The sequence below is a fragment of the Aythya marila genome (genome assembly GCF_965140915.1).
Source record: "Aythya marila genome assembly, chromosome: 18".
NCBI lineage: Eukaryota > Metazoa > Chordata > Aves > Anseriformes > Anatidae > Aythya > Aythya marila.
This window is the reverse complement of record NC_139059.1, coordinates 1,400,809-1,415,670: the sequence shown is the minus strand read 5'-3', so window position 1 is coordinate 1,415,670 and position 14,862 is coordinate 1,400,809. Positions and strand designations below refer to the sequence as shown.

Here is a 14,862-nt window from a genome sequence, read left to right as displayed (position 1 = left end):
GACCCCCCCTAAAAGGTGCGGGGGATGCACGGGCACCTCGGGGGCGTGCAGAGGGGATGGGGGCCACGGGGCTGCCGCGTGGTGACACGGGGGAGGACGGGGTACCAGGGCGTTTGAGCGCCCCGGGAAGTCAGACTCACCCGCTTCACCCACAAAAACCTCCTGGGGGGGGCTGGGGGGGCCCTCGCCCACGGCATTGTACACGCTCATGCGGATCTCGTAGCGCCGGTGCTTGCTCAGGTCTGGGGGAGGGAGAAGGGAAGGGATCAGCGGGGTCCCACCACCCCCGGGGGGGCCCCTTGTTGAGGGTGTCCCCGGGGAGCAGCAGGAGCCAACGGAGGCGTCCCCTGGGCGCAGGGCAGGATTCAGCCCATGGTGAAGGCTGGGGGTGACACAGGGGGGTGGCAGCAGGGGGGGGGGACAGGCAGGAGGAGCGGTGACTTACTGTCCAGCTCGTACTGGGTGAGGGACACCTCGCTGAGGTTGTGCACGGCGTAGACGGCTGGCGGCACGGCGCGGCGCGGGGAGAGCAGGCAGCGTTAGTCTGGCACAGCAAAGGGGGGGCTCCCTCCTCACAGCACCCCCCTCAGAGCACAGCCGCCCACCCTGGGGAGGGTCAGGGGGACCCCACAAGGTCCCTTGGGTGCCAACAGGGCTGTCACGGCACTGAGGAGCCTTTTTGTCCCCTGTCCCCCTGCTGTGAGTGGCACAAGCGGGGTCTGGGCTGTGGGGTCTCCACATGGGACCAAGGGACTGATGCTGAGCACAGCAGCAGGGCAAGGTCTGGTCTTGGGTCCCTGGCATCCCTGCTGTCCCCAGAGTGGGTGTCACCCCCATCCCCGTTAGGGTTTGGGGACAGCAGCACGCACAGACACAGCAGGGACATCAGAGCCCCCCCGTGTTAGGTGCGCACACGGGGACACCCGTGCTGCAGGCACAGAGCGAGCTGAGCACAGCGGGACCAGCACAGACGAGTGCGTTAGGGACCGACAGACTTGGTGACACAAGAGGGGACAGTGACACAAAGGGGACGGCGACAACTCCACGGGGCACAACTCAACCTCGACAGCTCCGGGCTGGCACCCGGCAGAGGAGCGCAGGACGCAGGACGCTGCCCTGCCCCGCACTCCCCCCACCGTGCCACCCCCCAGCCCGGTGTCCCCACGTCCCCCCTGGGGCCACGAGGACTCACGGGTGAGCTCTGCCCACGTGGCGCCGGGGTTGCCGATGCCGCGCAGGGTGAAGCCGCGCAGGCTGTCGTAGAGCAGCTCGCGGTAGCGGAGGCGGAAACCCAGCAGGATCCCATTGATCTTATCCTCGGCTGGGGGCTGCAAAAGAGGGTGGGGAGGGGGTTCTCTGAGCTGGGGCACCCCTAGAAGCTGTCCCCAGCTCCCTCAGGGTGGTTTGGGTCAGCACAACCCCGATCCCCAGCCTTGGAGAGCCCCCAGGGACCTGGCTGGCACGGCCACCCCTCAGTGCCACCTCCCGGCGGGTCCCCAAAGGGGGGCAGAGGGGACAGTACCTGCCAGCGGATGAGCACCGACGTGGTGGTGTGCGGGGTGACGGAGAGGATGGTGGGGGCCTCCTCGGGGGCTGCGGGGTAGAAGCGGGTGGTGAGGCTCCGGAGATGCCCAGGGCACCGTCCCCGGCCCCTCTGGGCACGGACCCGCCTGCAGGGTGGTGAGCGACTCCGACTCCTCGCTGTACTCGCTGTCCCCGATGTCGTTCGTCGCCTTCACGCGGAACTTGTAGGAGGTGAAGGGCTTCAGCCTGCAGGACGGGGACAGTGAGGCAGCGGGGGGCAGCCCCACGGATCCCTCCCGCCGGAGCAGGGGCGCAGCAGGGGACACCACACCCCAGGGGCAACTTCTTCCCATCGCATGGGGAAAACCGAGGCACGGGGCGTGTACCCGAAGCAGCGCGCATCCCTCGGGATCCCCATCGGGGCACGGCCTCATTCGGGGCCGGCCCGTGCCTCACCTATCCACGACGAAGGCGGTGGCGTTGTGGCTGACGGCGGCGGGGTGCGGCGCCCACTCGCCGTCGGGCAGCTCGCGGGTCTGCACCGTGTAGAAGCGGACAGGGGACAGCCCGTCGCTGCCCGGCTCCCAGGACAGCAGCACGCTGCGGGCACGCACGTCCTCCTGCCGTGCCAGGGGCTTGCTGGGGGGCTGCGGGCGATCTGCGAGAGGCAACGGGGCTGGGATCACTGCGGGCACCCCCCTTGGGCACCCCCCACCACCACCACGGAGAGCTGCGCCCCTCGTACCTCTCTTCTCCGTGGTCACCACCAGGGCTTCGGCCGCCTCGCCCCAGCCCTTGCGGGTCTGCGCGGCGATGCGGAACAGGTAGGTGGACTCGGGCTGCAGGCCCGTGGCCGTGTACTGCCGGGTGCTGGGGCTCAGCACCTCGACGGCCGCCGCGTTGGCCGCCGTGGTGTTGAGGCGGTGGGTGAGCTGGTAGGCTGCGGGGAAGGGAACAGCACTCTGAGTATCCCTCCTCCCTCCCTAGGGACAGTAGAGGGGGTTTGTCCCAACCCTGGGGGTAAATGGTGGCTTTCAGGTGCTCTCGGGGTGGCCAGGAGTTGGTCCCTGCCCTGTGACGTTGATCCCTGCTCCCACGGGACGTCTGCACCCCGTGCAGAGCAGCGCAGACGGGACGGCTCCCCACCTACCCAGGATGATGCCGTTGGGTGCTGCGGGCGGCTGCCAGATGAGCTGCACCGAGGTCGTCCTCACTTCGGGGAACAGGATCCCCACGGGGGGGCCGGGCACTGGAAGGGGGAGAGATGGGGACCACCGTGAGGGGCACAGCACAAACGGGGCCCGTCCCCCACCGCTGGGAACGGCGTCCCTGGGAAAAGGGATTGCCCCAGGGGACGGGACGGGATGGCTTTTGGCACCCCGGGGACCCCCTTAGCTCATCGGTGTCTTTCTGCTCGCCCACGCGCCGGCACCCACCGTCATCCAGCGTCCTCTCGAGGACGGGGGGCCGGCTGGGCACGCCGTCGCCGATCCTGGTGAAGGCCAGCACGCGGATCTCGTACAGCATGAACTTGCCCAGCCCCGTCAGCTGGGCGCTGCGGGACGCGTTGCCCTCCGCCAGCCAGAACTGAGCGCGCGCCTCCGAGTCCTTCTCCTTGTACATCACCTGCAAAAAAACCCGAAGTGACACGGACAAAACGCACCCCTCAGTGCTCCAAGGCTGGAGCAGCGTGGCACGGACCGGCACGGGCTCTCGGGAGGTGGCACAACCCGGGCGAGCCGTGGCTCCTGGGGCAGGCAGAGCCGGGGCTGCCGGAGCCGCTCACCTTGTAGCCCAGGATGAGGCCGTTGCAGTCGGCCTCGGGGATGTCGCTCCATCGCACCAGCATGCTGCTGGAGGTGGTGGCCAGCGCCGACACGTTGCTGGGACCAGAGGAAGGCACTGGAAGGGGACAGGAGTTGGGGACAGGAGCAGGGATCAGCATCAGGGCCGGCCACGGTGGGCACCCGGTGCCGCGGGGGCTCGGCGGTACCTGACTCCCGCGTGCGCCCCAGCACCAGGTGGCTCCAGGGCCCCGAGCCGATGGCGTTGAAGGCTTGGACTTGCACCCGGTACTCGGTCCACTCCTCCAGGTCCTCGATGGTGTACTCCCGCTCCACGCGGTCGTGGACGACGTGCAGCGCCGCCCGCCCCCGCCCGTCCGAGCGCGCGTAGCGGATGCGGTAGCCCACCGAGTCGGGGTTCCCGTTGTACTCCTGCTCCAGGAGGGGCTGGCCCGGGGGGGCACAAAGAGGCACCGTCACTCCCCGTATCCCACAGCCACCCCAGTTCCACCCCCCTCAAACCCCCAGGCCCATCCAGCTCAGCCCCCCAGCCTCCAGCCAGCCCCCCAATGCGCACCGCACCCCAAGGGCGCAGCACCCCAGGGTGCCCCCCTCACCATCCAGCGCAGCCACAGGCTGGTCTCGCTGGCTGTCCGCAGGGTGACGTTGGCGGGCGCCACGTCCGGGGGGGCCTGCAGGGTCTGGATCCTCCGGGAGGGCAAACTGGGGGGGCTGGTGCCCACGATGTTCACTTGCCGCATGCGGAAACTGAGAGGGGAGAAGAGGGGGGTCACGGCGGGGGGCGAGAGGGCTCCAGGTCCCCCCCCCGGGGAGGATGGCGCGGCGCAGCCCCGGCCACTCGCCTGTAGTAGGTGTAGGGGCTGAGGTTGGGCACCTCCATGGAGCGGGCGTCGGGCTCGTTGGCCAGCTGGTGGACGAGCCTCCACTCTTCGGCCTCGCCACTCTGCCCCACCTGCAGGGAGGCAGTGGGGGTGAGCCGCCCTCCCCCCCCCCGGCAAACCCCCGTGCCACCCCCAAAAAGCCACCCCCGGTACCTGTGCCTCCACCTGCCAGCGGGAGATGGAGGTTTTGCCATCATAACCCGGGCGAAACTGGAGGGTGACGGAGCGGGGACCGATGTTGGAGATGCCCAGGTTGGTGGGGGCACCGGGGAGCTCTGCGGGGGGGGACGGGGCAGGGCGGTCGGCACCGGCTGCTCGCCCCCAAACCCCAGTAACATCCCGCAGCCTTCCCGCACCGCCGCGCTCACCTGGGGGCACCCCCGAGGAGATGGTGGAGGAGGAAAGCTGGCCCTGGCCCTTGGAGGTCATGGCGGCCACCTCGATGGTGTAGGTGGTGAGGGCGGTGAGGCCGGTGACGCGGTACTCCAGCGTGACGTTGGGCAGGTAGTGGGTCACCCGCGTGTTGGTGCGGTTGTACTCCTCCCACGAGATGCGGTAGCCTGGGGGGCACCCCGAGCTGTCAGCCACCCCGTTGCCCACCCTACAGGGCTGAGCAGGGTGCGGGGAGAGGTCGTAGGGGGGCCGTGCTCTGCCCTCAGCACCCTCACCCGTCAGGATGCCGTTCTTCTCCAGGGGCTCCTGCCAGCTGACCTTCAGGGACGTGTCCAGGATCTCGCTGAAGCTCAGGTGTCCCACGGGGCCGGGCACTGCCCAAAGACACCCAGAGTCAGCACACAGCACAGACGGAGCCCACGGGATCCCCGAGCGGGGCGAGCACGGAGGGGGCTCGGGGGCACCCCGTGCCACGTCCCCCCCCCCCGTGTCACCAACCCCACCACGGGGCTGCTCGCTCCCTCCCCGTACCGTCCTCGTGGGTGCGCACCAGCTGGGGCGGGCTGCGCGGGCCGTCCCCCGGCGTGGTGAAGCACAGCACCGACGTCAGGTACTCGGCGAACTTCTTCAGCCCCGCCACGTAGCCCACGTGGACGCTGTCCTGGAAGTTGGGCCGCACCGTCACCACCGTCGCCTCCTCCTCGTGCTCCGGCTCCCAGGCGATGAGCTGCGGGAAGAAGGCGCTGGGGCGGGCGTCCCCGTCCCCACGGCACCACCCCAAGCAGCCCCACGTTTATTCGAAGTGGATTAAATACCAATTCAGGGCGCGGGGAGTGCTCGGGGCTGCCTACCAGGCGCGTGTTTACCCGCACGAGCCGACTCCGAGCGCGCGCTCGGTGATTAACTCCCCGCGATAACGGCGCGTAATCGCCCGCTCGCCTCCGTTTAGGACGGATGTTTGGGCATTTAATTGCTATTGTGCAAGATAGCCTATAGCAACTTAATTAAACACTAATTAGGCCCTAAAAATACTAATCAAAAATACTAAGTGGCGTTTAATAAGAACGTTAAATACCCTACTTGCTCCGGTTATCGCATTCAGCGGCAATTAAATTCCTGAACTTCTTTTGAGTGGATTAAGAAACAAGTTTAATGTTTTAATTCAATTTAATTAATGTAAATTTGAATTAATTGCAAATTGGAATTAATTACGGAGACTCCGAGCCCATGCAAGTGTTAAATCTGGGTAAATATTGTTTGAATAGTCGGGCTGGAATCGATTCAAGCGGCCGGGGTTGCCGGCGAGGACGTTGAGCCACTTTGTGAGGGGTGGTCCCGGAGCTCCCCGCCGCAGGCTGCCCGGATTTTGGGGGGAATCCCCCCTCACCTTGTAGCCCTGGTTGATGCCGTTGATGAACTGGGGGCTGGGGGGGTTCCAGGTGAAGCGGATGGTGGTGGAGTTGGTGGCCTCGGTCTGCACGTTCCCTGGGGGCACGGTGGGGACTGCGGGGACAAAAGGGGAGGCTGGTGGCGGCTCTGCCGGGTCCCCTCCCTTGGCAGAGGGACCCCGAGCACCCAAGGCGGTGTCCCAGGATATTCCCCAGCCGTGCCATGGCTATGCAGCCTGTGCATGGTCCCCATGCTCATCCTCTCCATCATGTCCTGTCCCCCAGGAACCCCACACCCCCAAAGCAAAGCCCTGGCCCCGCTGGGACCACCACCAGCCCCCTGCCCGTCCCTGCCTACCTCCCTGCAGCGTCCACTCGGTCACCTTCATGCTGTACACCCCCAGGCCGGCGCTGTTGTACGCCGCCACCTCGATCTCATAGTTAGTCCAGATGATGAGGTCCTCCAGGAGCAGGTTGTTGACGTCGGCGTTGGTGATGTTCTTGAACTGGTAGCCCACGGGCAGCCCGGCCAGGCAGTACCTGGGCACGAGGGGCCATCAGAGCCACCAGCACCCCCACGAGCACCCCGGGGACGCTGGGGACAGGGTGCCCGCACCCTTCTGCTGGCACCTACCGGATGATGTAGCCCTTGAGGACACCGTTCTGGTGGCTCTCGGGGGGTGGCTGCCACTGGATCATGATGGACTGGTTGGTGCGCCCGCTGGCGATGACGTTCTGGGGGGGCGCAGAGGGCGGCTCCTCGGGCAGGGAAACCCTACAAGGCACGAGGCAAGGGTGAGCACCCGGCGTCCCCCTTGGGGTAACTCAACTCCCCCGCCGCAGCTCACCTCTCCGTGTCCTTGCTGAACTGGCTCCTGCCCACGTCGTTCACGGCGCACAGGCGGAACTGGTAGGAGCGAGCGGGGACCAAGCCCCTCACCACCACCGACGTCAGCTCGGGGTCGACGCTGGCCAGCAGCACGGTCCAGGGAGCGTCTGTGGGGGGCAGAGGACCCAGCCTGCAGGGTGCCCGCATCCCCTGCCCGGTGGTTACGTGGTCCCGTGGTCCCCCAGGCTCCCCGCAGCATCCCCTTCCCTCCCTCCTCACCCCAGCCCGCCTCGGGGTGATGATGAGGATGGGACTTCGCCCCGTGGCACCGTGTGGGGACAGCAGAGCCACCAGCACGGGGACAACACGGGGACAACACGGGGACGAGGCAGGTGGGGGCAGCCCCTTACTGTTCTCGGAGACCTCCACGACGTAGCGGAGCAGGGGGCTGTTGCCATCGAAGGGTTTGGCCCAGGTCAGGTTGATGGCTCGCTTCTCCAGGGGGCTCAGCGCGGCCACGGGGCTCTCGGGGGCGTGGGGGAGCTGCCTGGACGGGGCGGGGGGCGCAGCGGTTAGGGTGTGGGCGCAGGGGTAAGGGGGGCACGGGGTGCCTTGTGGGGTAGAGGGGGGGGTCTCACCGGACACGGAGGTGGGCGCTGCGCGAGTCGTTGCCGCCAGCCGAGAGCACCTTGCAGGTGTAGGTGCCGATGTCCCCCGACCAGGTCTGGGAGATGTGCAGGGTGCCCGCCTCGTCCAGCCGCAGCCGGGGGCCGCTCTCCGTGCCCAGCGGGGTCCCGTCCTTCTCCCAGACGTACCTGTGCCGGGTGGGAACCCAGGGGGGGGCGTCCTGGCACCCTGCAGCCCCCTCCCCAAGCAGCACAGGGGACCCAGCGCCGGGATCCCCGTGCGCAGGGCACCAGGTGGCACTGCAGGACCACCGAGCGGTGCCGAGCATCTCCGGCTCCGTCCCCAGCCCCTGGAACCCACCTGACATCCACGCTGGGGTCGTGGGTGACCCCACAGCTCATGGACGCCTTGGTCCCCTTGATGACGCTCTGGTCCTGCGGGGGGTCGGTGATGCGTGTCCGTGCTGCAGGGGGGGACAAATTGAGCCACCGGGCATCAGCGTGGGGACAGAGCCACCAGGGGAGTGACAGTGGGGACAGTCCCACACGTGGCCTCGTGGCAGCATGTCTGAGCATCCCCCTGAGCAGCCCAACAGCGTGCCAGTGCCCATCCCGGGCATCCCAGGAGCTCGCACCCAGCAGGGCCCGTCCTGCGGAGCGCAGTGCCACGGGTGCCTTACCCCAGACCACCAGGTCGGCGGAGGCTTCGTCCACGCCACGGGAGTTGGTGGCCAGGCAGGCGTAGGTGCCGGCGTCGGCAAGGTGCGCGGGGCTGACGAGCAGGCTGCCCGACTCCAGCAGGGTGAAGCGCGGGAGCTGCACCGAGCCGCTGGCCAGGATCCGCTCCCCTGGGTGGCACGGGGGGGGGACCCATCACCCGCAGCACCCAACCATCGGCCGAGCCCACTGGATGCATGCCCAGGGACCAAACCCGAGGGCTGTGGGTTTGCAGAGACCACCCGGGGCTGCCCGCACCCCCGTAGCCCCCAGCCCCTTTACCTTTCTGCCAGGTGATGGCCGGGCGCGGAGCCCCCGAGGTCTCGCAGTTGAGGATGACGGACATGCCATCGATCACCGTGCTGTCCTGGGGGCCCCTGGTGATGTTGGGGGCGATGCCTGGGGGGGGCAAAAAGACGCACAGCCACCCGTGAAGCCCTCCCCAGTGCCCATCCTGGGCACGGAGGGTCCATCCCTGCTTGGAGGGGGGTCCCCATCGAGCCCGGTGAGGGGGGTCCCACCCTACCCAGAGCCCACGCAGGGCTCTGGGGGGACGAGGGGGGGGCTGGCACCTACTGGTCACGGCCAGGTACGTGGTGGTCTGCACCTCGCCGGCCGCGTTGCGGGCGAAGCACTGGAACATGCCGGTGTCGTCGGGGAGCAGCCCGCTGATCTGCAGGCTGCCGTCCGCCAGCAGCTGGAAGCGGGGCAGCCGCTCGGGGCGGAGGAGGGACGCGTCCTTGTACCAGGCCATTTCGGGGGGCGGCACGCCTGCGTGGCACGGGGCTGCGTCACGGACGGGGCCGCGGCGGGCACGGGGCCGCGAGGGGGCACGGGGTGCGGGGGGGGGCCGCTCCTCACCTTTGGCTTGGCACGGGATGGCCACCACCTTCTCCATCTCGGCCGTGATGTGCCTCTCCGGCTCCTTGACGAACTGCGGGGGCTCTGCGAAGGGAAAGCACCGGGACGGGCGGCGTTAGCGCCAGGATCCCCCGCTCCCACCCCAGCCGCCCCCCTCTCCCGCCGCCTCTTCCCGGGTTCTGAGACCCCCCCCCAAAGCTCGTTGCGCGTGTGCCTCACCCAGCACGGACAGGTAGGCGCCCTCGGCCACGGCGGGCACACTGCTGCTGCGCAGCACGGCCTCGCACTCGTAGTAGCCGCTGTCGCCCAGCGCGGGGTTGAGGATGGTGAGGCGGCGGCTGTAGTCGCTGATGCCGCTGGAGAGGGGCACCCCGTCCTTCTTCCAGATGATGTGCAGCTTGATCAGCGGCCTGGGGGGGGGACAGGAGGGCGTCAAGAGCCAGCTCTAGACCCCCTCTACAGCCCCCCACCTCCCTCTGCTCTGCAGGAACCAGAGTGGGAAGGGACCCGGCGTGGCACGGGGGAGCTGGGGCACCCAGCCCTGGGGCTCACGCTTCGCCCTGGTGCTTGCAGAGCTGATGTGGGGGTCCCCCATCCCCATCCCCATCCCCATCCCCATCCCCATCCCCTCTGCTACTCGCCTGGCGTTGGCCACGCACTCCATGGTCACCTCCGAGGTGCCGGCCACCACGCTGGTGTTCCTGGGTGGGACGATGATGGTGGGGGCGATGGGGTCGGCCGGGCCACCCACGTCTGGGGAGGAACGGGGCAGAGAGACAGCCGTCAGCACCCACATGGTGTGGAGGGGGCAAAGGGGGCAGGAAGCAGAGGGCTGAGGGCTCGGATCTCCCACAGCGGGTCCCAGCCCATCACTTGGCCCCTGGGTGCCTCCACGACACCCCCCTAAGCCCCCCAATTCCCCCAGGCCCCCCCCCCCCGGCACCCGTCGCAGGCAGCAGGTCCCGGCGCAGCGCCGGCTGGCGGGGAGGAGGGAGTATATAAAGCAAAATAATTGCGACAATAAAAAACCCTCATGTAGACGCTGTAAAGATGTGATCGGCTGGAAAGCTGCTGATATAGCTGAATCCATAAACACGGGCTCTAAGTTGTTTATTACGCACCGGGATGCCCGAGGTGCAGAGCAGCAGATTAATGAGGTGGGAGGGGAGGGGGGGGACAGGCACGGAGGTGTCAAAGCAGCCACGGAGCAAACAGAGCTGGGGGGGGAGCTCCAGGAGGGCTGAGGCCACTTTGGGACGTTTCCCTGGGTTGGGGTCACCACTGAGCGGGGACCCTGGGGTGGGTCCCAAGGGGTCCAGACATTTGGGGCCACTCGGGTCATGTCCAGAAAGGGGCTGAGCCAGAGAAATAGGGACCAAAAGGGGTCCATGGCCAGGCCAGGGTGACCCCCAGCAGAGCTGATCCCACGTGGGGCCAATCTCAGCATCCCATCCTGGGGCACGGACCCATCCCAGCACCCGTGGGCGTCCTGGCAGCACCGAGACGGAGACGAGGACAGCGGGGAGGGCTCTGCTGGACGCACAATTAGCACCCGGCGCCGGCTTCTGCAGCATGGTGCCCGTGTAAATTTTGAGGCAGCCAAACTGTTAAGTCAGCAGAAGCCTCCGAGGAGATTTACTGCAAATTAAATTTGGGCGCGAGCCAGGTGGAGCTGGGGAGAGGGACCTGGGGCCCCCCGCACTCACTGGCCACGGTGAGCGTGATGGGCTGGCTCGTCTTGTTGTCCCCGTTCTTGTCGTTCACCGCCTGCACGTAGTAGCGCCCCGCGTCCGGGGCCACCGTGGAGAGGATGACGAGGGTGTTCTCCAGCGTGATGGCTCTGCGGGGAGAGCGTGGGACAGGGGCCGTGAGCCCAACGGGGACAGCGACGCGCCGGGACCCTCGATCCCCACCCCACAGGACCCCCAGATGGATGGCACCCGGACACGTCCCCGTCCCTCAGAGGGAGCAGAGCTCAGCTGGTGGCCCCAGGACCATGCCAGGACCCAGCCCCACGCCCCCCACAAACCTCCCACGCCAAGCAGCCGCCGAAGCGCATCGGGTGGTGCAAGATTAATAGGGCTTTTTTTTTATTTTTTTTGCGCCTTTTTCTTTTTTTTTTTATGGAACGATCTAATCTGCTGGAAACATAAAATGGTTTGGGGAATATATTTTACCATTAAATATGAGATAAGGGAGTTTTATCTCCTCAATCCTGCTCTGCAAATAGAAAGGAGCCCAGTTCAATTCCTGCATAATGTGGGTTACAAATTCAATTCCCACGGGCTGAGGCTGCCAGCAGCGGGCTCTGCGCTCCGGCAGCGCTGGGACCCAGCCTGGCCCCGCAGGGATCCCTGGCACACGTGTGCCACACCAAATCCCTCACACCGTTGCTGCCCCGGCACGTGCCAAGCCCCCTTTGCCCACCCTCCTCCCTCTTATTTTCTTATTTTTCCTTATTTTTCTTATTTTTCTTTCCATCCACTTCCCTGATGGCAAACGGAGCCATCCGTCGCCAAGTCCCTCCCCGGGTTTCAGTGCAAGGCGCTCGGGACGGCTGCTGAGCACGGAAAGAGCAGCCCCCCCCCGATACTGGGGGGATACTGGGAGATACTGGGGAGGGGGTACCGGGGCTTTGGGGGCTCCTCAGGGGCTACTCACATGCGGCTGCTGGGGGAAATCTTCCTCCCGTCACGGAACCAAGTGACCTGGGGCTGGGGGAAGCTGGCAATGCGGGGCGCTCGGATGACGGCCGCCTCGCCGTGGGACACGCTCTGCTGCGCCTCGCTGTCCTCGAAGCTCCCCATGTCTGTGGGGACAGCAGCATGGGGACGAGGCAGGATCTGGCCCAGGAGCAGGCTGGAGGCCACGGGGATGGGGTCCCAAAGGGGTGGGGAAGATCCGCGGGGTCTGCTCTTCCCTCCCGAGCCCCCAAACTGCTCCCACGTGCCCGGGGCTGTCCTCGTCCCAGGAGCCATCCCCGCAGACCCCACAGCAGCTCGTCCCCATCACCCAGAAGAGGATGGGGACAGAGAGGTGGGATCAAGCCCCGGGGCTCCCCGGTGACCCCCCCCGAGCAGGGAGAGCCGAGGGATGACCTTGGCTCCATGGCAAGGTTGGGGTGCCCGCGGCCGCAGATTTATACCAGCGAAAAGAGCGAAGCAGGGTGCGTGGAGAAAGGGGAAGGGGGGGGATTTTTATTGACTTCCCTTAATTGCTGTAATTAAAAACATGTAAAGAATCTTTTTTTAACGACTTTGCCATTATCATTAGTTGTTAGCACAGCTGCCTTATTAATTTCTCATTAGCTTCCTGATTTGTCATCGCTCCTCGGGAAGGGGTTTATGGGGACGGGACTGGGGGCACCCCGGAGGGAAGGGGGTGGCAAACAGCAGCAAGATCCCGGGACACGGAGCCAAAAGCCCGGGCACCGGCACCCTCCTGTCCTCCTTAACGTGCCCCATGCCCCCAGCTCGGGTCCTGCCACCGCCGTGCAGCCCCTGAGGCCCCACACATCCCTGCCTTGCCCCCGTGGGGTGCCCGTTTGCAGGCTCGGTGCCCTCCCGCCCGCTGCTCCCCCAGCTCGGCGCTGATGGATGTGGCGCCAGCCCCGGGCTCACTCCTGTTTGCTTTCCCTAACGATTACAAACGGCGTTTGCTTTACGTGCTCCAGGGAGGAGCGGGGCTGCTTCCATGCCGTGCTGCCTTTCACACCCCCAGGGAGCCACCGCGGCACCGAGCAGGGGACAGAGCAGCCGGGAGGCAGCGACAGCCCTGTCCCTGCCAGCATCACCCCGGGGGATGCTCCAGGCTCCCACACCAGCTGCGTGTGTCCCCGAGCTGTACCTAAACCAGCTCAGAGCCCTGTAGCCGCAGCATGCTGGCCGTCCCTGCTGTCCCCAGGGCTGTCACTTACAGGCCACCTGCACCTCGGTCTGGCGCTGCAGCAGGGCTCCCATCCGGTTGCGGACGATGCAGCGGTAGAAGCCGGCGTGCGTGCGGTCCAGCGAGGTGATCATGTACCTGCAGGAGGGAGCAGCGCTGAGCCCACGCCAGCACCGTGGTGGCCGGGCAGCACCGGGCTCCTTCCCCAAACCGCAGCTGCTGTTTGGACACGGAGCTGCCAAGGAGCTGCCAAGGTGACCCCTGCCCGCAGCCCCCCTGCTCGTCACCCCCCTGCCTGCCCAAGGTGCTGGTGCCGTGGGTGGGAGGCGCTGGGTAAGTGGTTTTGGGGCTGTCAGAAGCAGGATTCGACCTGGGACCTGCTGGTGGTGCCACCTTCTCCAGAAAGCCAAGCCTGGGAGGTCTGCCCGGGTTGCTGCCCCTGGCACGTGGGGCTCCGACAGCCTCAGCAGGGCACGGACCCAGGACATGGGGCACTGGGGCTGCCCTGTGGGGACTGGAGCATTTCCCAGCCCGATATAAGCAAGGAGCCCCTTTCCTCGTGCTCCCCCCAGCCCCACATCCACCAAAGCTCTGAGCCCAGCACCGCTCTGATGAGCCAGGGCTGAGCCTTATCAGCCCCAGCGCCCTCGTCGCTGCTCTTATCAGCGCCAGCGCCGCGCAGGCGGATCCACAGATAGGGGAAATAACCACGGCTCGGCTCCCAGCATCACCCAGTCCCCGCTCAGCACATCCCAGTGCGTTCCCAGCTCCTGGGACCACCACAAGTCCCCCTTGTGGAGCCCCCCCCCCAGCTGATCCCCATGGGGCCGAGCAGGCTCCGCGCCGCTGCCTCCCCGCACAGGGAGCGCTCCGAGATAAAACAGAGGGGGAAGAAAGAAGCAAGCCCAGCCCTCCTCGCCCGAAATCCAATCTGGCATTAAAGCACGCCGCGGGCTGTTTCGGCAGAGCTTTGTTTGTTCTTTCACTAGCAGAGAGTCAATTAAACTTTCATAAGATGCGAGGAGCTCGTCCCCTCTGCGGGGATCTCCTGGGGTGGGAGGGAGACGGCGCTGGGGGCGCGGGGCTGCCCCCGAGCCAGGCTGGGCACCTCGGAGGGACCCCTGCCAGCACCCACCCCCAGGGGCACTTTGTAGGCTCCAAGGTCCAGCCCTGAGCTGCCTCGGGGATGCTCCGCATGATGGTGGTGGCATTTGGAGCCCCAGCACCGTGCAGGGCACCACCACGGCTACAGCACTGCCACCGACGTGGCCACAGCAAAGGGATGGATTTGGAGGGGTCCCGACTTCACCTGCAAAAGGGGCCCGGGGTGGGACACCCAGCTCCCCTGGGGGGCCGTGCGCCGAGGCAGCAAAGGGCACCCGGTGTGCCAGAGACCGTGAGCGCCCGCGGGAGAAGGGAGGGCGCCCTTTGGGAACGAGTCCTTGAGTGCCACGGCTGGTATTTAAAACGATCCCTCCGGGCTTTAAATAAGATATTTCAATTCCAGGGAGCTGTCAGGAGCCGAGGCGGACACCAGAAATAATGGGCGCGCTCTCCTTGCCTTGTCCTCGTTGATGAATCACGCGGGCACGCCGCGACGCCTGCACGTGTGCGGATGGATGGACGGACAGACGGACGGACACCGGCCCATGCCAGCCCCCCGCACCGCAGCAGAGGGGCGCACAGAGCCCCCCCGCAGCCCCCCGTGCCTCTCCTCTTCGCCACGTCCCCTCCGTGCACGAGGCGCCCGCCGCTGTCTGATCTGCTCCCTCTGCAGCACCTCGTCTCCGAGACGCCCCCGTGGGCACCCCCCCGATGGAGACAGCCCTGCAAAGCCCAATTAACGGGGCCTCGTCCCTGCGCCACCGGAGCTGGAGGAGCTATTAAGGAGACGAGCTTTCGCACACACCTAAGCGGATGAAAATAGCCCAGAGAAAGGAAATCAATTACCGG

General features: G+C 66.6%; 2 protein-coding genes across 2 annotated transcripts in view; one reads left to right on the top strand and one right to left on the bottom strand.

Annotated features, from left to right (window-relative positions):
• The window catches only part of SDK2 (sidekick cell adhesion molecule 2), a gene marked incomplete at its 3' end in the record, with an annotated part of 43,488 nt that overhangs the window by 5,636 nt on the left and 22,990 nt on the right, over positions 1 to 14,862 (bottom strand). The window contains exons 3-35 of the mRNA XM_082774694.1: positions 12,941 to 13,047; positions 11,686 to 11,833; positions 10,731 to 10,864; positions 9,666 to 9,777; positions 9,244 to 9,434; positions 9,025 to 9,108; positions 8,740 to 8,934; positions 8,446 to 8,562; positions 8,127 to 8,294; positions 7,808 to 7,910; positions 7,459 to 7,635; positions 7,231 to 7,367; positions 6,840 to 6,987; positions 6,626 to 6,766; positions 6,350 to 6,531; positions 5,991 to 6,106; positions 5,135 to 5,330; positions 4,879 to 4,977; positions 4,579 to 4,770; positions 4,364 to 4,485; positions 4,172 to 4,281; positions 3,926 to 4,076; positions 3,518 to 3,755; positions 3,311 to 3,426; positions 2,961 to 3,150; positions 2,675 to 2,773; positions 2,270 to 2,464; positions 1,981 to 2,182; positions 1,667 to 1,770; positions 1,523 to 1,593; positions 1,193 to 1,328; positions 446 to 502; positions 141 to 242 (exon numbers count right to left, since the gene is read on the bottom strand). Of these exons, the coding sequence (XP_082630820.1) occupies positions 141 to 242; positions 446 to 502; positions 1,193 to 1,328; positions 1,523 to 1,593; positions 1,667 to 1,770; positions 1,981 to 2,182; positions 2,270 to 2,464; positions 2,675 to 2,773; positions 2,961 to 3,150; positions 3,311 to 3,426; positions 3,518 to 3,755; positions 3,926 to 4,076; positions 4,172 to 4,281; positions 4,364 to 4,485; positions 4,579 to 4,770; positions 4,879 to 4,977; positions 5,135 to 5,330; positions 5,991 to 6,106; positions 6,350 to 6,531; positions 6,626 to 6,766; positions 6,840 to 6,987; positions 7,231 to 7,367; positions 7,459 to 7,635; positions 7,808 to 7,910; positions 8,127 to 8,294; positions 8,446 to 8,562; positions 8,740 to 8,934; positions 9,025 to 9,108; positions 9,244 to 9,434; positions 9,666 to 9,777; positions 10,731 to 10,864; positions 11,686 to 11,833; positions 12,941 to 13,047 (4,640 nt within the window). The remainder of the gene's footprint in view (positions 1 to 140; positions 243 to 445; positions 503 to 1,192; positions 1,329 to 1,522; positions 1,594 to 1,666; positions 1,771 to 1,980; positions 2,183 to 2,269; positions 2,465 to 2,674; positions 2,774 to 2,960; positions 3,151 to 3,310; positions 3,427 to 3,517; positions 3,756 to 3,925; positions 4,077 to 4,171; positions 4,282 to 4,363; positions 4,486 to 4,578; positions 4,771 to 4,878; positions 4,978 to 5,134; positions 5,331 to 5,990; positions 6,107 to 6,349; positions 6,532 to 6,625; positions 6,767 to 6,839; positions 6,988 to 7,230; positions 7,368 to 7,458; positions 7,636 to 7,807; positions 7,911 to 8,126; positions 8,295 to 8,445; positions 8,563 to 8,739; positions 8,935 to 9,024; positions 9,109 to 9,243; positions 9,435 to 9,665; positions 9,778 to 10,730; positions 10,865 to 11,685; positions 11,834 to 12,940; positions 13,048 to 14,862) is intronic.
• RPL38 (ribosomal protein L38) overlaps positions 11,530 to 14,862 on the top strand; it is a 76,085-nt gene continuing 72,752 nt past the window's right edge. Inside the window, exon 1 of the mRNA XM_082774693.1 lies at positions 11,530 to 11,533. Within this exon, the coding sequence (XP_082630819.1) occupies positions 11,532 to 11,533 (2 nt within the window). The 5' untranslated portion in view covers positions 11,530 to 11,531. The remainder of the gene's footprint in view (positions 11,534 to 14,862) is intronic.